Below are 22,810 nucleotides of genomic sequence, written 5' to 3'. Positions count from 1 at the left end.
AGTGCTTCTGATAGAATTTTAAAATAATAATCTTTATATACTATAGCTCTCTTGCGTGCAAACTGAGGAGATGGGGAGAATCTTCCTTTTCTAATGTGAAAGATATCCAAATGCAGGGCCCTAAGAAAACACAAAGCATCAAAGCCACTAACTTGTCCATTCATTCGTTCTTCAGGGAGGATTTCTGGTTTTATCTTCACCAGTTTAACAGCAATGGGTTTCCCAGTCCGCCGGTCAGATGATACTTCAAATTCAACATCATCTAAAATAAAGTAAGTATTGTATTTGTTGGACTAACTTTGACAAAATGGTATCTCACTTTCAAGCCGAACTTTGCCTTTGAGTTGCTGTACACTGGTGATTTCTCAAAGTGTGCTTCTTGGACCAGTAACAGCAGCATTACCTGGGAGCTTAGAAGAAATGCCAATTCCTGGGCCCCACTCCAGACCTACTCAAAGACAGACTCTAGGCACCAAGTACAGCAATTTATGTTTAAACAAGCGTTCCAGTTTATTCTCATACATACGAATGCTTCAGAACCACTGCTTTAGACTAAGATAGGAATATCTTAGTCTTGATTTTCACAGTATATACGTATACTGCAAATCATGACTTTTGGCAAGTTTTCTTTTTTCTTAAGCTTCTCTATACCTCCGGTTTCCTCATCCACAAAATAAGGATCAACCAAAATAATGCTCTTGTAGGGTTTAAAGTATTCAGTATGCAAATACTCATGTTAACTATTGTTCTGACTTTCCCCCCAAAGATATTTTAAAAAACACACACCGAGACCTTATAATTTCAGTCTTCTACTAAGTCATATATTTTCATATGTGAAAGTGATTTTTATTGTGTAAACCAAGATGAACAGTCCACGTGGTAACATTCTAAGTTTTTTTTTTTATTCAGGTACTACCAAACATATGACCTAATAAAATAGTTAAAACTAACATTGTTATTAAGTTTATATTTCCATTGGCTTAAAATCCAATATATAACTACAGTCATAAATATGGAGAAAAATAATTAGATCTTCCAAGTATCTATTAAAAAAAAAAATTCAAAGGTGTCTTTAAGTCAATGAGTCTTTCACCCCCCCCCACAGACACAACAGAAATCAAGATTCTGCTGGTTTACAGAGACACACATCTGTAATTGGGACAATTAAAAGGCCCAAACTGTAATACTGTCAGAAGCAAGTTGACATGCAACAGAAATGTGTGATGAGTTATTTTAAAAAGGATAATCAGTGACAGGTTACCTCCTACTTTTAAGTCCTGCAGGTTGCCATTATACTGTGAACAGTGGAAGAAAAGTCTAGCTTGACGTTCTGAACACTGAATAAATCCGTAAGAGGTTAGCAGTTTTTCAATAACCCCAGTTTCACGCAGTGCTGCTGAAGTACCATTAGGGTACCCATTGTGTCCATTGTTATGGAGAAGATTTGGATCAAAGCTCATCTGTTTTAAAAAGAAAAAGAATATACTCAGATCTGTACATTATCTTCATAGCATACTCAGTCTAACAAACCACTAAATTTTTAATGGAAAAAGGTAAAGAAAATAAAGTAGGTAAAGGGAAATTTATGGACTTTTATTACTGAAATATTAGTTTAGCTATAAAACACTTCAGAAGAAGTAATTTCATTTATTTTAGGGAACTTCCCCAATTTATGGTAGAATTTTCACTTACCAGCAAATAGGATTTCTGGAGTGCAGTGTTAAGGCAGAACAGCTACATGAGTAAAAGCTTCTTTTATGTTAACTTTAAATTACTAAAACAATAATTTCAGAAGACGGGTAATGGATATCCAAGGGATGGCAACCCAAACTACCAGAAGACTACCAGAACACAAACTCAAATGGACTTTGAGACTTAAATAGAAACCTGAATACTATTTGTTAAGCCATGCATCCAAAAGCAATTATTTAAATTAGTAGAGATGAAAACAAAAGGAAATTGCTATGAAATACTTATTTCAAACTAGAAAATATCAGAAAATAAATGCATAGATTTTCCAATGGAAAACGAGCCAAAATAGTGAGTTGGAAAACAGGATTTTTCTAAGACAAAACTCCAAGAAAACAAAAGCTCTTCAAATCAAAAAATTTTTAATCATTTCACAGGTATATTTAAAGAAATCTTTTCATCCATTTCAGATGCTGATGAAATCTCTAAATACTGCCATTTGCTTCTATGATCATATAAAGCAAAAGAAAACATCTTTATTGAAAAGAGCTATTTAAGTACAATGCAATGGAACCTGTTTACATCATCAAATATTGTCTATCACATTGGATATTTCATTTTGCCTTGAGGGACACTATAAAAACAAATTATTTTATTAATATAAGTGATGAATTGAAGAGGACAAAATCCCTAGCAAAGGTCAGGACTGTAACAGCAACATATCCACATCTTTACTAGTTTTAGACCCTTTCACTGAAAATTTGACTTATTAATAAGCATCCTAAGTGTGATGTGGCATTATTAATAAAAATATCTTTCATTAGGAAAAAAAAAAGAATGACAAATTGTAGAACACTAAACCCAAGTATGAGTAGTGAAACAGTGTGTAAGATGGCCAAATCATGCAAATCAAAGCCACCCAACCCGTAGGTGCTTAAGTTCTAGTTCTTTTGTGCTAATCATTGCTCTGTTTACCATTTATTAACTTATTTAATTTTTACAAAGCCCATTAGAAAGTAGTATTATCACCGCCCTACCAATGAGGTAACAGACCCAGAAAGGTTAAATGACTTGTCAAAGTCAAACGGTAGAGGATTCAAACTAAGAAGGCCTCCCTCTATGATCTGGCTCTAAACTAGGGCTTCTCAAACTTCAACTACCTGGCAATCTAATTAAAATACAAAATACTGATGGTACTGGGGGCAGGAGTCTGAGATTCTCCAAGCTCCCAAGGTGACAGCAACACTTTAGACTTCTGGACTCACTTTGAGTAGCAAGACACTAAACTACAAGATAAAGGAAATGCCTAGGGAAGTTAGAAAGTGAGTTTGCAGGTTATTTCAACAGAAGGGAGTGGTCCTCCTAAGTCATGCTCTTAACACAAAGCAAAATAAGCTAAGATGACAGTTTTCCTGACTTACAGATCTCTGATACGTGGGGGTCCTCTTTTGTTTTTTAGTCCCAGATGAGGTAGAAGATGAAGATAAAGGTAAAGAATGTGAAGGAGGGGCTGCAGGAGGGGGATGAGGATCTGATGATGATACAGTAAAAGCATTCTCCATCTCAAACAGCTGTGATAACATAGCACAATGTTTGTAACTATGGATCAAGAACAATTTAACACACACATGACAGTCAACTTCTTTATCTTTTCAGATTCACCAGGTTACTTCAGCAAAATATAATTCAATCAGATTTCTATTGACGAAAGAAATAATGGCGTTAATATTAAAAGGTCAAGCTGAAATGTATTTTTAAAAATCGTATTTTTACAATCCCTAATCCACAACATTTACAATTTTTAAAATGCCATCAGGATTCTCTGGTGGTTGCTATAATGACACAGTTCCGCCCAATTTCTTCTCAACATCTCACAACTTTACAAATAATCTAAAATCTCAATCAACTTGTCTCCCCAGAGTACACACAAGATAATCCAATGGGATATGGGAAGAAAATATTACAACTACATATTTATTTTGTCCAAAGATAAAACTAAGCTTTGTAAATATTTATCATGTACTTGCAGGAGAGGATTGAGTTGGTATGTTAGATCACATCACATATATACACATTAATTAGGTGTTCTGAGGGAAGGGTGAGGAACACAAGAGGGTGGTAAGTGAAACCCCCACTCATTTACTTTCAGCATATTAGTTTATATTTGCCCAATTAAGTGGACAAACTTAGCTATCTAGATTAACTACACTGCCTTCAAAAACAGACAAATGGTTGAAAAAGATTGCTACAGAAGAATCTTAGGTAGACCATGCTAAACAAGGCAAACATAAGCAAAGAAAATGGGACCCGACACTTCTCATCCTAGTACTAGTTCTTTGACCTCCAAATCAGAACATAAAATGACCATTTAATAATATCTTGACAAGTCTGCCAAAACATTAATATCAAGACTATGTACAGACTTACACTAGGAGCAATTAACACACTACACGTACATTGTTCCTCACATAATAATTCATGATGGTATAAAGTTTTTAAACACCTAAAAACTAAGCAGTTAGACATAGTATTTTTAGTAAGAGTGGAAAGTTTCTGCACTGTTAACAGGTAAAATATTTTTATAATATTGCGTATTTCATCTTTATCTTATTTGTAGCACTAGATTTTACAACACAAATATAGCATACTCACATGATTTCTAAGAATATATACATGTACACATTGACTGTACATGCTATTACACTAACCATTTGATCAAATTAATCTGAAGAAGACTACTCTAAGCCCAAGATATATCTTGGATCATGACTTTCAAGCTGAGCTTCTCTCATATTTGGATGATAGTTCTTATTACCATACAGGTAAGAACACTATACTGGCATTTGTAACACACAGGCCTTGAAATCACAGAAACCTCAAGTCTCCAGTCCTACCACATATTCCTGTAGGAACAAGGTAAGACACTTGTTTTTCTAAGGGAAAATGAAACAGAATTACAAGGAAGGTTCTGGAATTTAAGCTGTATTGCTCTTTAAGTCTCACCTCACCTCTAAATGAACATCAAAACACAACTGAAAAAGGCCTTTCCTTTCTCCTAGAATCTTTCCTGACTGAAGTTTCCTTCTCTAGCTTTCATCTATGGGTGGGTGTGGGGGGGTGTTTCTTCTTTTTCTAAGGAAAAACATATTACTCAATTTTCGATAAAACAATAGGTTAACACCCTTCCCTTCAAAGAATCCTCACAATTTAAACTACAATTCTATTGCACTGTAAAGTTTTCTTAACCAGCACTATACTTTACCATTAAACAAAATAAAAGTTCATTAAAAAACCACCACCAATTACATAAGTGTAAGTCCAATGAAAAAAGTTCATGGCTCAAGAACAGGAACCTAATAATAAATTAAGATAAAGACCTCCCCCCCAAAAGGTGGAAGGAAAGGACCAATGTATAAATGTTACTTGGCTTTTTTTAAATAGTGGGAAAATTCAATTTATTTGCTCACTTTATAGCATACAAAAATATACTGAAGACAGATTGAGTTAAATACTCTAACAAACATCAAATAAAAACATACTATTAAAAATTTTTTTTGGAAGGAAGACTTTCTAGATTTGAAATAGAAAAAAACTGCAAAGGAAAGGATCAATATTTGATTAAATGAAAAGGACAAGTTTTATACTCAAACTTAAGGAAAACAAATGCAAATATCTCAGTGTACTATTAAGGAAATTTAAATCCGTAAGATCTGTAACAGTCATCCCTTTTCCGCATTTTGCCTTCTGCAATGTTACCCCCCACCTCCCCGCAACAGCAGTCTGGAAGCAGGTGCTATATCCTGACATATCCTCAGAAGGTCAACAGTAGCGTCACACTGCATCACTATCCATATGTCATTCATCACTTCATCCCGTCACGTAAGCATTTTATCACCTCACATCATTAAAACAAGGCCAAGTACTGTACAATATTTCCAGGGGCGCCTGGGTGGCTCAGTTGTTAAGTGTCTGCCTTCAGTTCGGGTCACTATCCCAGGGTCCTGGGATAGAGCCCCACATCAGGCTCCCTGCTCAGCAGGAAGCCTGCTTTCTCCCTCTCCCACTCCCCCTCTGCTTGTGTTTCCTCCCTCGCTATGTCTCTGTCAGATAAATAAATAAAATTTCAAAAAAAAAAAAAAAAAAGATTATTTCCAGAGACACGTTCACATACTATTATAACTGCTATATATTAGTATCTTACTGCACCTAATTTAGAAGTTAAATTCAATCACAGGTATGTAAGTATAGGAAAAACATTGTCTATATGGGCAAGGGCAATCCGTGTCTATATTGTTCAAAGCTAAATCCTGAGAGTCTAGAAAACAGTTGCTGGCCCATATTAGGCACTCATTTGTCTTAACACTAAAAGTATTAAGACAAATAAGTTAGTCTTAAAGACCATAATTAAACATTAGACACAAAACACAAAAACTTCAGCTCTATCAATAAGAAATTTCAATAAAGCAAATTAGTCATTACCAAACTACCAGAGATAAAAGATTTAAAAATCGTGAGAAGATAGATTAAGAATAATATGTTCAAATATTTTTATGGTGGTAAACTGGTTATAACCTTTCTGAATGCAGTTTAGCAACATGTATCAAGACGTGGAGTTGTTTTCCTTAATAATTTCAATGCAGGAAACCTATCCTGGAGCAGTCTGAAATGTGAACACTTTGCACAAACACATTCATAGAAATGTTTTAGTAACAAATGCCTTCAAAGAATCTCGTCTAAAGCTAGTTCAAGAAGTCACAGTAATTTATGTAAATGCTCTGCAGTCATTAGAAAGGATGTATGAATAAGCTTATGCTATAATATGAAAACGAGAGAGAGAGATACCTATACAAGTGTGATTTCAAATGTACTTAAAAAAGAAAGACCAGAAAAATCTAATTTAATGCTCAGACTTCTCAAGAAAACACTTGGAAGGTGTCTTAAAATGGTAAATGCGGATAGAATCCAGTACTCATTCCATGACTCACAGTCTTTTTAAGACTTATTTGAGAGAGTGAGAGCAAGCACAAGAAAGATCATGCGGGGGAAGCAGGGAGGCAAGGACAAGGACACACTCCATGCAGAGCTCAGAGCCCAATGCAGGCCTGGATTCCAGGACCCTGAGATCATGACCTGAGCCAAAATCAAGAGTTAGCCCCTTGACTGAGTCTCCCAGATACCCCTCTGTGTTTCACATTCGTAACCACTTAGTACCTATGATACATCAACACTGTTCTAGGCTCTGCTCCTCACATAGAGAGCACAACAGACAAAAATCCCCAACTTCACAAAGTTTAAACTTTCTACTCTTTTCTACGTATTAATTTTTAAAATTGGAAAGTCAAGTCATTAACAGCGTTAACCCAACCCTTTAAAAAAAATTAGAATCAGAGGTCAAATCTAAACTTGATCCAAGAAACAGAACTAGAATCAAAAGACCGGCTTTTAGTCCTGCTTCTCACATGTGAACTTCTCCAGGATTGTTTCCTCAAATGTAAAGTGGAAGCCTAAGGGGTCTCCAAATTCTCCTGCGGGGAGGAATCAAAATTCTGTGTTCTGAAATTTCTTCATCCAAAACCTGAATTGTTTCTTCTGCCTTTTTCCTAACCTAGTCTGCTTGGCTGCTAACTGACAAGGAGTTAGTTTAGAAGAGGTAGCCTATTTCACTTGAAGACAGTTTTAGAAAATGACTTGGTATTCTTTATCTAAACATATCTACCCTTCACTCCCACTGCTCCTTTCAGTTTTCTGAATGCAACTGTTTTTCTGAAAGATTGAACATTTTGGAGATGTTCCAAGTAATTACTTGTTAATGTGCAGTTTACTACTACTCTTGTTGTACCCTAACATTTAGAGAGCACGGAGTAATTATGTTTGATTCTATAGCCCTAAGTTTCAGTAACTCTGTACAGTAAAAATATTCTCCACATCATTTCTTAACAAATCAGTAAAATCAGGTTTTCTCCATTTAGTGCTTCTGTAACTGCTCTTGTTCCTAAAGAAAAAGCTAACTGAACGCTACATTTCCTTTGTTGGTTAACCCGGAATTCCAATTCCAGTTTAGAGGTAATTTTAAATTAGGCTTTGTAATCAATTTTATAAGCATTCTTCTATGCCCTTCCTTAATGCTGACCTCACAGGGTTACTGGGAGGGTTAGATGAGCTGCTCTACTAAAAAGCCTATAGTAGTACTTAGCACGTAAGTGCTCACATAACTACTTATAATCAGGTCCTTTTCAAAAGCAGGGCAAGAAGACAATCTGGCAACACACTTGGAAACCTCTCTGAAAATCAGTCCATTAGTTAATACCTTTTAATGTATTATCATCCAACCTACATTTCTCCAGAGTGACCGCATCAGAATATCAGGAGATACCCTATCAAATATCCTCATTGAAAACTTTTTTTTTTTAAATTCATTTGCTCTTGGATTTCGCTAGGGATGGAGAGCAAGCTTCAAAGTTCCCACACCTGACTTTAAAAAATCAGTCAAGATCTATACAGATCCTGGTCACAGGTCTCCATTAACTACTACCACACTACTAGCAAGTTAACAGGGTTATATTCTCATTCAATCTGGGGCTTTAGTTTTCTTTTAATGTTCCCACGTTTGTTTTCCTATTATCACCTTTAGACTGCCTTGAGCAAACAACACATCAATCCATTTCATATACAAAACAAATTTCTCAGAAGCTTTATTCTTGACATTTTTTCAGGCCAATGTCTTCCGTATTTATTCCTTCTTAATTATGCAATACCTTTACCATGTTACAAAAAAGTCCCTTTTAAAATCTAGGGTTCTATTGCATTATCAGATGTATTTCCTTTGCTATACCCCTTTTAAGTGGAATACTTTACAATTCCATAATCAAAAAAACCCCAATTGTTTTTTATCTTTTGTAAAATTTGTGAACTTAAATTTTGAGAGCTATGAGTACATATATTTACATATTAAAAATGTTCACATTGGGGTGCCTGGCTGGCTCAGTGGATGGAGCATGAAACTCTTGAGTTTGAGCCCAATGTTGGGGGTAGAGGAAAATAAAATTTAAGGGCATCTGGGTGGTTCAGCTGCTTAAACGTTTGCCTTTGGCTCAGGTCATGATCCTGGGGTCCTGGGATCCAGCCCCACGTTGGGCTCCCTGCTCAGCTTGGAGTCCACTTCTCCTTCTCCCTATGCCTCTTAGCTTGTACTCTCTCTCAAATAAATAAAACCTTTAAAAAATAAAACAAAATCTGTAAAAATGTTCATGTACTAAACTAATATTCAGAATACAAACATTAGGCTAAAAAAAGCACTGCTACTTTAAATCCATTTCTACAATTCATTTCAATAAAACGAAATGGAAGCTTTAGTTCTAGTCTTTTACCCTTTCAACAGTCAAGATAAAACTGTACAGTTTCAATCTATACTATCTTAACTAACCCAGCACAATTTATTACAGCTTAAAATTATTTTTTAATCAGATGAGGAGTTATGAAGAAACAAACAGAAAAAGCAAATGGTACAACAGCCTTAAAATTGAGTAACTGTCTGTTGATAGAACAGAGATAATTTAAATTAATTGGTACTGTTGGTAGTTTTCAGTTAAGGAGTAATTTTGGTCCACAGTAAGGTCATTACCATAGTAGGCTCATCAACCTTTAAAGAAACTGCAGATTAAAGGCCAGAGTGCCTCCTGAAATGGTGATGAAGCTTTTATAAGACAACAACCTAGGAATGACAAGGAATTTTCATTCCTCATTCTATCTGATTGTTGCAGCATTTTTAAAAAGGTTTACCACAAAGTAAACCCTCCTTGAAATTATCTTCCTTGTTATTCCTTCCTGACTACCTCATTTCTCTGAACATTCCCTTCTTTGGCACTTCTTCATTTATTATGTATAAAGTGAGGACTCCTTTCTGAATTTCAAGCTTTTATTTCTATCCAATTTAGAAAAACAAAACTGAAGATTAAAAAGGAAAACCACCTTTTCTCATCCTCCCTCCCCCAAAAAACCACTGTTCAACATTCCATGCTAGCATACTTTCTCAATTTTCAGATTACTATCTAATGAATGCAATAGATTTCCACAGTATATTTTGCTTTCAGCAAGTCCCCACATAAACTTCCCTATTCCTATGAACAACAAAGGTTTCAAACTTCTAAAACTGGATAGATTGGGTCAAATCCCTGCAGGCTCATCTTCACATTCAATTGGTTATCACGTCCTATAACTTCTACCAGTAAAACACCTACTGCCTCCTTCTCTGCCTATACCCTGGCTTTTAAAAACTTCCTTATATTCTATCCATTGCTCTTTACAGGTGTTCCCATCTTCAGCCCATCTCTTAAAGTCACACCATTTGTTTTATAAGATACACTTCTGAATATATAACTTTTAGTGTTTCTTTAAAATTTGAAGCAATAAAACTATCTCAGTTTTGAAATAAAAAACCCATTAAGCCCTTGCTTATAAACACCTAATGACTTCTCCACAGAACAAAGTCAAATACAGTGGGCCTTCAAAACCTGCCTTCAGCAAGCGTCCCTTTCTAATTAATCTCTTAACCCACAAAACTGTATTTCCTACTCTATTTATTCTCTCTACCCACAAAGCTGTATTTTCTAGTTCGTTCATAATGAATTTACCATATTATACCATGTGCTTTCAGATGTCCCTGAATCTGCTCATTCTGTTGCTGCTACCAGAAGACTCTTCTCTCTTTCAAAGCACTACTCACCTTTAATGTCCCTTCTCTCTTTCTTTACCCCTTTAGAGAGACCTCTGAACATAGATTGCAAAGGACATACATAACTGAACCCTTAACTTTTAAACAGTACAGATGGGAGTTTTTCTTTCTAAGAGACCAGTAAGTTAAGAGAGATCCACATGTATTAACAAATGTAATCCTGTGTGAAAAAAATCCCATAGTGTGGCCATAAATATCGTCCTTGTTTAATAAGAGACAATAAATTCAATAAAACAATCCAGTGTTGATATTTTCATACTAGTTGAGACTACAAATTGTTTTCAAAGTATCTTTAGAACAGATTAAGATTTGCTGTTTGACCAAAATAACTAGGAAATTATAAACTGATTCTTGCCAAAAGAAAACTACAAACCTACCTCGCAGTGATAATCAAATATTGCACTTTCAGTAGTATTTGCTGATTCTTCTTTTTCAGCACACGTTTCAAAGGATGAAAGTTGCTAGTATTAAAAAAAAAGAGCGAGAGAAAATGATCTATCAAGCTAATAAAGAATACAACTGCTGCTGCACCGGGCAATCTCACAGTGCAGCACTGAAGAAAACAAAGACTACTAGCAGCGTTGGGAAGTGCTCTTTCAAAGCTGTTGAGTAGGCACAAACTTCTTGTTTCAGATCAAGTGTTGTGTCTTCAACTTAAGTGTACTCTTCTTTGGTCTTGTTGGTTGTTTCGAGGTTTGTTCCTTGCCTGATCTGAACTTGAAGCAGCAGTTTCAGGTGGTAAAGTCTGTTCTGTTACACTTCATACTAGAGATAAAAAATGAAGACAGTAAGTTTAATTTACAGAAAAGAACCAGGACAGAGGGTGGGTAGAGGGACAGACTCATTTCATAAACTTAGAACCACTGGTTAACAAGTAATGCGGGAAACCCAGAAGCACACTCATTTGATGTTATCTGAGCAACCTCTCAAGTGCTAATGGATACCACCTCCTTTGACGTCACACTCAAAATGGGAAATTATTTCACACTCCCTGGTGATACGCCCACACTGTAAGTTCTAAGTTACAGAGCATAATATTCAATTTAACTCAAGTGTTTTATAGGTATCTAGCACTGTGGCAGGTATCGTGGAAAATATAAAAGAAGTTCCTGCCATCAGGTAATTTACACTTTCTGAAAAGACAAGAATTATATGTGGAGAAAAACCGGATATAGAACCAAATATAGAACAAAATGCCAAAAATTAATTTGCTCAACTAATATCTGAGTACTGGCTGTCATATACTATATATTAGAACTCCTACTTATTGTTTATTCACCACTGCATGTACATTGAAGCAACATGGTGTGCAGTCACAGCAGGCTTTTAATCAGAGTTGGAGACTTAATTTGGAGAAATCAGGAAAATTTTAAGAGAAATAAAACAGCCAAGTATTCTAGGCACGTCAAGCAAGCCAAGCGAGGGTGTGCCACTAACTTCTAAGTTCCCTGAAAGCAGGGACCACATATATGATATTCTATGCCTGACATCAAGGGAGGTTTGACATGAAGGACCATGGCAACAGTGTGGCTTGTTTCAGAGAAATCAATAGGCTAGTCCAGCCAGAACAGAGGGCTAGCTTAAAGTGAAATGGGATATGTGGTGTGACAGGTGTAGTGGAGCCAGATTATGAAGTATTTCAATTTGATATAACAGGAAATAGAAAGCCTTAGCTCTTGATGAAAGGGTATTAAGTCTTAAAATCCTATGAGAGATGACTTAGTGAAGGAAACAGAAATCTCATTTGAGCTGTTGCCAGAAATAGATGAGAAATGCCTATAAAAAAGAAACAATTCAGATGAGAGGAGATGGGAAGAGAAATATATTTATAAGTAAAGCCAAAGAATTGTGCTTTATATTGGCCATAAAAATGATTCTTTTGCACTGACTGGGATAGCAACTAAAATAGTGCTGTTAGCTAAATGATTTATATGGGGAGAAGAAAAAAGTAGATTTGGTTTTAGAAATGCTGAAAAATGAATGGTATATTTACTTATTTATTTATTAAAAGATTTTATTTATTTATCTGACAGAGAGATCACAAGTAGGCAGAGAGGCAGGTGGAGAGAGAGGGAGAAGCAGGCTCCCCACTGAGTAGAGAGTCCGATGCCATGCAGGGCTTGATCCCAGGACTCTGAGATCATGACCTAAGCCAAAGACAGAGGCTTAACCCACTGAGCCACCCAGGCACCCAGAATGTTGTATTTTAAAAACATCAGAAATAAGAATGACTATATGGTGAGAGGCCAGAGACTGTGAAATAGTTTAGCCTAGGAGAGCTCAAGTTCATTCACTGATACTTCCTAGTAAAATGCCATGAACAAGTCACTTCATCTCTCTAAATTTCAGTTTCACATATGCAAAATGAAAACCTATCAAGTGCTGATTTATGGCTGCGTTTCTGGGGGGAGGGGGCTACACCTAACAGTTCCTGACTTTATATTATCACTTCAAATATTACACTTGTCCCATCTTTCAGATTTTATTTGGATCACTCTATTTCCCACACTAGATACCTCTTAGAGCAATCGTTGCAAATCACTTGGTAAGTTTTAAAAAATACTTACGCCCAGTCCCCACTCAATGAATAATTTAAGCGGCCTTAAGTAGGGCCACTTCTGTTATGATCTTTGATTCTTCCCACTCCACTTTCACACCAAATGCTGCCAAGTCTTATCAATACCTCCTTACTGAGATCTTTTGTCCTAAATGACATCACATTTTAGTCCAAATACCTAACACATCTGCTAACTTTTGTCAACCTTTTCCATTTTCTGTCACTTAACACTGCCAGACTGATAGATCTAAAACTCCAATTTCACTCATTTCATTGTTCAAAATCTTCAGTGATTTTTCCAGCATTCTAGATGGGAAGTTCTTAATCCTGGCCACACATCCAACCCAACCACCTGGGTAACTTATAAATAAACAAAGCCTGGGTCCTACCTTGAGATTCTAATTTAATTTCACTAGGGTTAGGTCCCGGGAGTTGGTACATTTTATCCTCCCTCTACCCCTGCCCCTGTGTTTCTGACTTGCAGCCAGGATTTAAGAATCACCATTTACGATGTTCTCTATTCTACCTTTCCATTTTTACCTTTTGCCTCTCTCCAGATCTTCTCCTAGATAGGTGTATTTTCCTGCCTAATCCTTAAGTATAATCCCTGGGAGATGACTGAATTATAGTCTTCTTCATGCATATATATGGGTCTTCTCACAAAGTAATTTTTGCCATCTTCAAAGGAACAAAGAAGTTTTTCTTGACGATTCCAGTAGATTTATGTTAATTTCCACTATGTGAGGCACTAACTCCCATCGTCAGCATCATTCTTTCTGATACCAAATCGTTTCCGCACTTTGCTTTAATTCACATTTTTATGTATCTTGTTCCTCCAATTATGAAACAAACTCAAGTACATTTACCACAGTCCCCTTCAGCATCTAATGCAGCATGCATCACTGCCAAACTTAACCATAGCAAAACTACAATAGCAAAGAGGTAGTTAATCCACAATGGGAAACGACACCACAATTTAAGGGCAGACAGTTCTACCAACTTCTAAAAAATTTTGTTTTGGTTAACTGTACAGTCTTACTTATCCCACCAATAAATAATGTCTTCTTTTAAAAATACAGACTTGAGGGGTGCCTGGGTGGCTCAGTGGGTTAAGCCTCTGCCTTCCACTCAGGTCATGATCTCAAGGTCCCCAAAGCCGCGTCTGTGTCAGGCTGTCTCCTCAGCAGGGAGCCTGCTTCCCCCTCCCCCACACCTGCCTCTCTGCCTACTTGTGATCTCTGTCAAATAAATAAATAAAATCTTAAAAAAAAAAAATACAGACTCAACACACTGGTTTAACCTTAATATTTTACATCTATTTATGAACCCAAAGACCTCAAAATTGCTGTATCATAAAACAGATAAGAATTTCATCAAACTGCTAAGGACAAGCTTGTGTATCTCATGGTGGGGGGGAATTAAGAAAAACAACCTACGTTGAAAAACTTGAATTGGATTAACCCAGTCTAGGGTGTTGTATTATGTTAAGAACTGCCTAATTTGACACACAGTAACAGAGAAATGAGACTTCCAGAATCTAAAATTTAGAGCACTGCAGACCCAGCCTTGGGCACTAATGAAGCCTATTAGCATCCATCAAAGCTCAAACAAACCCACCAACTACCATGAAAAACCCAAAGTGGTGGAATTTCACTTCATTATTACCGTCATAGCTAAGAGATTTCTATGGCTAAACATTTTCCAGTCAAATTAACACTTAAAGAAACACTTAAAAAGTACCCACTGGGCATTTTAATAAAATTAGTTATGCACTCATGCCAAGATTATTACCATTCATTGGTGGTACTGATAACTCTTCTGCCTTAAACCTCTGAACACAGTGCACTCCCTCTATCCCTCAAAGGCTAGATATTTAAGTCACATGAAACACAGAGTAACAACTGTAATACTAATTGATAGTTGATCTGAAAGTCTCCCTGATTGTTAAGTAATCTACTTCCTTTCTGCTCAGTTTGGAAACAGAAGCAACCCTAACTATTATGTCATTGTTTTAGTTAGGAGTTAAAGCTAATTCCTTTACTTAAACTGATAACCCAAATAGTTATTCCCTATTTCACCTGTCTTAAAATTATCAACACCTGTTTTATTTACAGTCTTCTCCAGTTCACTGCTTTAGCTCAAAAGACTACTAGAAACCAGGCACACAGTACTAAATACACGCTGAATTAATAAACTTATGTGGCCAGCAACCCACCTAAAATCTATCCATAACTCACTTCATCATTTTGACATTATTCTCAAGAGTTTGTACAGTGCTCACTTGGGGAGAATGTTAATGAAAGGCTAAACCAGTCTAAAAGTCTCCCCCCAACCCACTTTAAGTAACTTTTTTTTTTTTTTTTAAGATTTATTTACTTGACAGAGAGAGAGAGGCAGAAGCAGGCTTCCTGCTGAGCAGAGAGCCTGACTGAGGGGCTCAATCCCAGGACCCTGGGATCAGGACAGGAGCCGAAGGCAGACGCTTTAACCACTGAGCCACCCAGGTGCTCCCCCTCTCCCTTTTTTGAGAGGAGTGAAGATCCAATTACACAGCAGGGGACTGAGAAGGCTCTCTATTGTTGCTTTGTATGAATAATATTCTTACCCTAACTTCCTCCTTCATATTTCTTGATTATAACTCAAGATAAGTTTAAGTATGTCAGATTTTGCAATAACCTGTAAAACTGAAGAGCTTAACAGGTTTTAATTCACTTTCACTTTAGAATCTATGGAAAATGACAGAGTTCAGATAATTAACCAATTTAAGTCAATAGCATGTCAGGCAGAAATTAGAGAAAATCAAATTGTTACAATTATTTTTTTGTGTAATAGCAATTATGATGAGTTGTTACCTAAACAGCTGTTAAGACATTTAAAATTATGTATTCATTTATCACTTAACTGTTTTTATAATATACTGACACTCTGAAATAGGACAGATGCCAGTATAGGAAGCTAAATGTTCCGGACATAAAATCAGAAAATAGTGCAGACCAGCAGTGTCCCAAAAGAAACACAGTGCAACCCATATATGTAATTTAAAATTTTCCAGTAATCATATTAAAATTAAGAGAAACAGGGCACCTGGGTGGCTGGCTCAGCCGGTTGTGTCTGCCTTCGGCTCAGGTCATGATCTCAGGGTGCTGAGATCAAGTCCCACATCTCATCAGGCTCCGCTTCTCCCTCTCCCTGCTGCTATCCCTGATTGTGCACGCACATGCTATCAAATACATAAAATCTTTAAAAAAGCCGAAACAGGTGAAACTAATTTTAATTACGTCTGTTTAATCAAATATATCCAAAATGTTATTTTCCATATATAATCAATCTTAAAAAAGTTTTCTTTGAAATCCAATGTCTATTTTACAATTACAACACAGTTCAATTCAGAACGTACACAGTTTAAATGCCCAACAGCCACACATGGCTACTGGCTACAATACTGGTCACAGTAAGCATGGCTCATGAGGGCAAAAGGCACTGGCATACCCAATAAATAGTAAACAAAAAACTCCTGGAAGAAGGTTTTCAGAGTTAAAAGGAGGCAGTTATCTAGCAAACCATAGCCGGAGCTTGGTACCTACTACATTTGAGAAGCAGAAATGCAAATAACTAGCTGGTTATCTACTGGCTATAGATACAAACCAATGGATAGCCTACATGTTAACTATGAAGAAACTGCTTATCAATTTATTTTCAACTACACAGTTTTTGCCTCAGCATTAAAGGACATACTACAGTATAAAAACACTCCAAAAATAAAATTACTATTCAATACTTCTGAACAGAATACTGCCTAGAGTATCATATTCCAGTATAATAACCCTAATGAAAAATGTAGCACAATTCCTCGAGCTTGGCAGTATGAACTGAAAAAAAAAGTTCTCCATTATTTTTAACTTGGTACTCATACATGGAAGTGGAAAACATTCCAATATCTATAGACAAAGGAATTCTTAAATCCTGACTTGGCAAAAAGAATTTAACATCAAGAAATGATGGAATTCAAGAAAAAAAAGTCACTCCTACCAAAGCAGTTTCACCCCTGGAGACATTCTAGCCATGAAGTCTTTAAAAAAAAGAGAGAAAAAGAAAAGAAAGTTATAATTTTTGTGGCTGTAATTCTCTATTATGAAAAATCCTACAAGATTTACAGACACCTCTCCATGAGATAGTTTGAGTTAAAGATCTCAAAGAAGGTTCCCTTTTGGTTTTTTAAAAGACAAAGCTAAGAAGGCACATCAATCCTGTGTTTATTTAACAAAATCAGGATTTTTGTCCTATTTCATGATACCATCCTAAAGTTCAGCTCCTTAAAAAAAAAATCTTTCCAAACAGCATTATCATGTTTCAACTACCTTGTCAAAAATACGGCCCTCACAACAACATGAATGAACTTAGTAACTCTGAACCATACACTTAAAAAAAAAAATTAAAACTGATAAATTTTACGTTAGTATATTTTACCACATTTTAAAAGAAACGACTTTTTAAAAAATGTTAGATGGCCCTGGGGAGTGGGTCTTTACATGGATGGCAGGGGAAAATAGGAGAGGGAAAAAGCAGGACTGTATGTCCGCTTTCATGCTCTCCTTTTTGATTTGCAGGAATTTACTAGAATTTTCAACCACACTCTAAAGGTCATACTTCGTAAGTCAGAACTTAATTACAAAAAAAGAAAACCTATCTTCTGCGCCTCAAATACTTTACTTTTCAACTCAGCTGCTATAAATACTCATCTCAATGGTAAACATCCAGAGCAGCTGCAAAATCACTCAAACCACTACCATCTCTCTTATTTCAGGCCTAAGGTTAAAAGGAAAAAAAAAGAAACAAGACTGGATTTTTATCTAGATATTATGACTCAGGCATATGCCCGTTCAGGCATATAAACCCTTCTATCCACACCCAGAACACCTATTATTCATTAGTACCCCCAAAAGGACCAAGGTATTATACTGCCCCTCAATGTAGTATTGAGAATTCTCATCTTCTAGAAACTCAAAATGCAAATTACTCAGCATTTTGATATAGAATAACTTATAACCTACAACTTGGCACCTACATTTTATAGACCAGTTGCTCTGGCCAAGAACCGTCAGTTCATGTATCTTCCTCTTAACCTAAGTCTCTTAAAGGAAATTTAACCACCACAGTGCCTTTGAGAGTCTTCCCCTCCCTCTCCAACCCTGTCTCCACGCTCTTTAAAGAGGACCAATTCTTTCACTCATTTTAGGTGCAAATCAATCACCTCCTCCTACAATGTTCAGATTTCTGTGTTTGCAGATTGAAAGCTGTTTTTAGGGAGCGTTCCCCACCTCACTTTTGAGTTAAGCAAGAAAGAAGCCATCTAGGTGTTTCTAAAGGAAAACCTTAAAGCAAAAGAACCGTGACACTGAAATTTCATACTGATAAAATATCGGATGGTTAAAAACCACAAGTGTCTCCAACCAGGGCTCTAAAAAACTAACCCTACACAGTATGACGAAGCCACGCCGTTCATTGCTCAACGTAGGCCGGGCTTTTGCACCATAAGAGCCAGAGATGATGGCTCTAACAGCACGCCCTAACCCCAGGATAAAGGTGTAAGAGCCACGTGCCTAAGATTAGGGAATGGTTTCCTTTCTCAAAAACCCGAAGAGGAAGCAAGAAAGGAAGGCTGGGTGCAGAGACTGAAGACAGACAGCTCCAGGTGAGTGGAAGTAAAAATGACACTTCGGCTGAGCTACTGTGCCAGACGTGGTCGGGGTAAAGAGAAGTCTCTAAGCATTTAGATGGAGCAGGGTCAGTCCACACACAAAGGAGGCGCCTCTACCGCACTGCGCTCTGGCACTCGTAGTCAGACCCCCAAGCAGGTGACGGACAGTAAACTACAGAGTCCGGAGTGAGAGTAGGCCCCTCTGCCTCTGCCTCCTCCAGCTTCACACAAAGGACCGCGCCACCACCCCCTCGCCCCGCCCGCCGGGACTTGTAGTTCCCGTTTCCCCCGCCAAACCGCAGCGGAGGAAGTGACTAGACTACAATTCCCAGCAGCCTCTGCGCCCAAGCCCCGCACCCCTGCCTCCATCTTGGCTGCGGTCGGAGCCTCCATTTTCGCTCCCTCCCCCCACTGTAGTCACTACCACCACTACCACGCGCGGCTGCCTGGGTTCGACTCTTCGTTTCAGCTCTGCGGCCTGACGTGAGGCTTAGACAGTTAAACGGGACCCAGGTGGGAAAGCCCGGGGTAAAGACTCAGGGAGAGATCTTCCCTGCCCGGAGCCCTAGGAGTGGCCACCTTGGCTCAAAAGTCTCTCCCATTAATCTTGGTCTTCTCATCTGCCCCTAATCTGGCTTCTTGCTACCCCCAGTTGGACCCCGAGGTCGTACTCACCCCAACAGCTCAGCGCCCCCTCTCCAGCGCCGCCATAAGCAGCACGGCCCGGTACGTAGGAATAAATCTCGCTTCTCTCGCGAGAGTTGCGGGCTCCGAGCGCGTGCACGGGAAGCGCGGGTGGGGTGGGAGGGTGCTCCTAATACGCCTGCGTGCGAGGGCTGAGTGACGCCCAGCGGAGCGCTGCGCTTAACCACAACCAATATGGTTGCCGGCGTTACCCTACATTCCCTTCCCCGTGAGCTGCGGGAAGCAATCTCTGTGTTTACTGACTCCGCTGGGACGCATGGGGAGGGGTGGCGGGTAACTTTCGGCGTCTCTGGTCTTAGTAAACCTGAATATACCTTAAGCCTCGAGACCAGGGTAAACTTTGAGGGCGAACGATTTAGAGGGCATTTCCAGGAATGTCATATAAAGGATTTCGCTTTTTCTCGGATAATCCAGAAGCCCCAAACCCTAGTTTCTCCTCATAATGCAAGTTTTTTTTTCCCCTCTTGTTTGCTATAATATATTGACATTTTCATTAGCATAGAGTAGGTTTTTAGTAAGGTAATTTGGAAGTTTTACGTGAGACCGTTGTCTCCCAGAAACTATATTGCTTGCAACAGACGGACAAGAGTGAGCAAGGCGCATAATCATTAAAAAACAGCCCAAAACCCCCACAAAAACCTTCATCTGACCTTTGTAATTACCACAAGATATTCGTGGTTTATCCGGTAATCAAAGAGGCTGAATCAGTAACTAAAATGTTGAAATCAGGGCAAATGGATGACTAATCCAACAGGGTAAGAGGAGTGAGGAAAACAGTTAATTGTGGCCACAGAAAAGTTCAATGACTTTTCCCTTGTCAAACAAGAGAGCAGTACCCTCCGGTGAGAGGAATGCTTTTCCCAGATTCTGCAGCGCTCGCTCGTTCGCTCGCTCTCTCTCTCTCTCAACAGTATTGGATAAACAATGACCAGTCATGCTCCTGAGAACTCTGATAGCCACTTTATTTTCGCTTTCAACACATACTTATCCTGCGTCTCTTATGTGTCACCGTTGGGGTGTATACCGTTTTCAAGACAAATGGATATGGTTCTGCCCTCAAGGAACTTTCAGTCTAGCATCATTCAGTAATCACAAAAACAAATTTAAACGTACTCAGTGAAATAAGTGCAATGAAGGAAAGATACAGTGTTAAGAGAGTAAGTAGTCTCCAATACTGAGCAAATTATCGAATTCTAAGAGGAGGCAGTATCCTACTTAAGATTTTTTAAAAGATTTTCCTCCTACCTCTGTTGCTATTGGTCCAATTACATTGAACCTCCTAGCAGCCTCTTTGTTCTCTTTGATGCCTTCCCACGCTTTCCTAAGCACAAGATATTTGCTATGCATTTGCTTTCAATACTTTCAACGCTTACTGTAAGTAATTATTAGTTTATACCAGCTAGTGATACTTTAGGACAGAGCCTATGACATTCATCTTTGCATACTTGGTCCTGACAGTGCTTGGCATAGACAACTCTCAAAGGCTTGTTGAATGAATAGCACTGAACAACAGTGTAAGAAGTTGGCAGAAATTGGAATGTTCTTTTGGGACAGTACAAATCATTTAATATATCAAACCAGCTGTTTTGTTTCCTTTGTCCATTTCTTAAATTGAGATCTTTTCTTAGCAATAGATCTAGTCTGGATAATCCACTCTAATATTACAGAGAAACTGCCCTGGGCTCTTGCACTAGAAACAAGGTCATGTGAAGCTGGGCTAAAAGTAGAATTAGGTCTAAGAGCGCACATTCCCAAATATCACAGTAATGGGAAATGTAAAGAGTAATAGTCTCAAATTCTATATATACAATTCCAATTAATAAGAAAGAATAAGAATGAGTGAGTCTTGATTTCTACCATTACACATAATTTCTAAATACCTTCTTAAATCATATAACCATTTCATCCTCATCATTCTGATTGTCTCAATTGCCTTAAATTCCTCCTCAGTCCATAATTAGTATCAGTTTACATTTAACCAAAAATGCAAATATGCTTACATCCAGAGGCTTACATTTTAGCTCCCCAATGCATTCAAGAAAGCAAAAGATGGAGTCATTTGATTTAAATCACAGTTTAAGTGATTTCTTCTTTCTACAAGTACTACCCATAACCAGAGGTTGATTTCAGTTTTAGAAGATCACTACATTTTACGGCAATAATTTTTTTTTCAGGTTAATTTTGAAGTCAAAAAGCTGAAAAAATGTATAGTTATCATGGTTTTTTTTATAAAAGATTTTATTTATTTGACACAGAGAGACAGATCACAAGTAGGCAGAGCAGCAGGCAGAGATAGAGGGGGAAGCAGGCTCTCTGCTGAGCAGAGAGCTGGATGCAGGCCTCCATCCGGGACCCCGGGATCATGACCTGACCAAAGACAGAGGCTTAACCTACTGAGCCACCTAGGCACCCCTTGGTTTATTTTTTTAAACAGAAGTTAAAGCAGAAACTTGTGAAGTCACTTGGTAAACCTTTTCCTATATAATGGGGTAGTCATGGATTTTGAGGAGATATTTGGTCTATTAAGGAGTAATGTGATCGCTTCTTGGCCTTTTGGCTAAGATCAAGTGTATTAAGGAATAACATGAAGCAAAAAAGAAGTATATATTATTTTTGGTATTTATCATATTAGTTTTTCTTCTCTGAGAAACATAGAGGCAATGAAATTGATTATGATTATTTTTCTTAATCTCTCTATGAATATCAATAAGCACATCTCTTGTGTATTTGACAAACAAAAGTAACCATCCTTTACACATTTGTAAAGTTTTCTTGAGCAGTGATGGCAACTGTATAGGATGAGACTTTTGTAAGTTCTCTATGAAATGAGAAAAATTAGGTCAGTGTGGAGATTTTTAAAAAAATAAGGCTAAATTTATTCAAGATTTGGACTCTTTATTCTGACATTATGTCCTTCCTATTTAGGGAAGGTAAAGGGAACTTCTTTTATAAAATTTTGGTAATAGTGGATAGTAAGGGGATCCATATTCAAGATTTCAGAACAGGAAAACACCATTTAGAGCAGCAACTTTCATAAAGAATAATCATTTCTCCTCCTCCTCCTCCTCCTCCTTCTTCTTCAAGATTTTATTTATTTATTGGACAGAGAGAGACACAGAGAGACAGGGAACACAAGCAGGGGGAGTGGGAGAGGGAGAAGCAGGCTTCCTGCAGAGCAGGAAGCCCAATGCAGGGCTCGATCCCAGGATCCTGGGATCAGGACCTAGCCGAAGGCAGACACTTAACGACTGAGTCACCCCTCATCATTTCTTATTATTAAGAAACAATTAAGATTTAATCCTAGAATCCTGAATTCCAAAATTTTTTATTCATTAACAAGCCCCCAACAGTTCAAATGCATTATGTAAATAAAAATAAGAAATATGTAATAAAATGTTAGAATCTAAATAAGAATAGTGCAAAAACTATA

The 22,810-nt window shown here is 37.6% G+C and overlaps 1 protein-coding gene and 1 pseudogene across 4 annotated transcripts in view; one reads left to right on the top strand and one right to left on the bottom strand.

Annotated features, from left to right (window-relative positions):
- Positions 1-19,470, bottom strand: part of CSDE1 (cold shock domain containing E1) — a 40,239-nt gene extending 20,769 nt beyond the window's left edge. For 2 of the 4 annotated variants that reach the window (XM_047726414.1, XM_047726416.1), the window contains exons 1-5: positions 19,351-19,470; positions 10,798-11,185; positions 3,111-3,288; positions 1,262-1,460; positions 153-262 (exon numbers count right to left, since the gene is read on the bottom strand). In XM_047726414.1, the coding sequence (XP_047582370.1) occupies positions 153-262; positions 1,262-1,460; positions 3,111-3,272 (471 nt within the window). In that variant the 5' untranslated portion in view covers positions 3,273-3,288; positions 10,798-11,185; positions 19,351-19,470. The remainder of the gene's footprint in view (positions 1-152; positions 263-1,261; positions 1,461-3,110; positions 3,289-10,797; positions 11,186-19,350) is intronic. The other 2 variants (XM_047726415.1, XM_047726417.1) reach the window with 2 other exon arrangements.
- A 2,447-nt stretch (positions 19,471-21,917) lies between these two features.
- LOC125099369 (uncharacterized) lies at positions 21,918-22,009 on the top strand (annotated as a pseudogene).
- Positions 22,010-22,810: the final 801 nt, after the last annotated feature.

The sequence above is a fragment of the Lutra lutra genome, chromosome 4 (assembly GCF_902655055.1).
Source record: "Lutra lutra chromosome 4, mLutLut1.2, whole genome shotgun sequence".
In the NCBI taxonomy this organism is placed as follows: Eukaryota; Metazoa; Chordata; class Mammalia; order Carnivora; family Mustelidae; genus Lutra; species Lutra lutra.
Note: the sequence above shows the minus strand (reverse complement) of the source record. Positions and strands in the feature narration are given on the sequence as shown.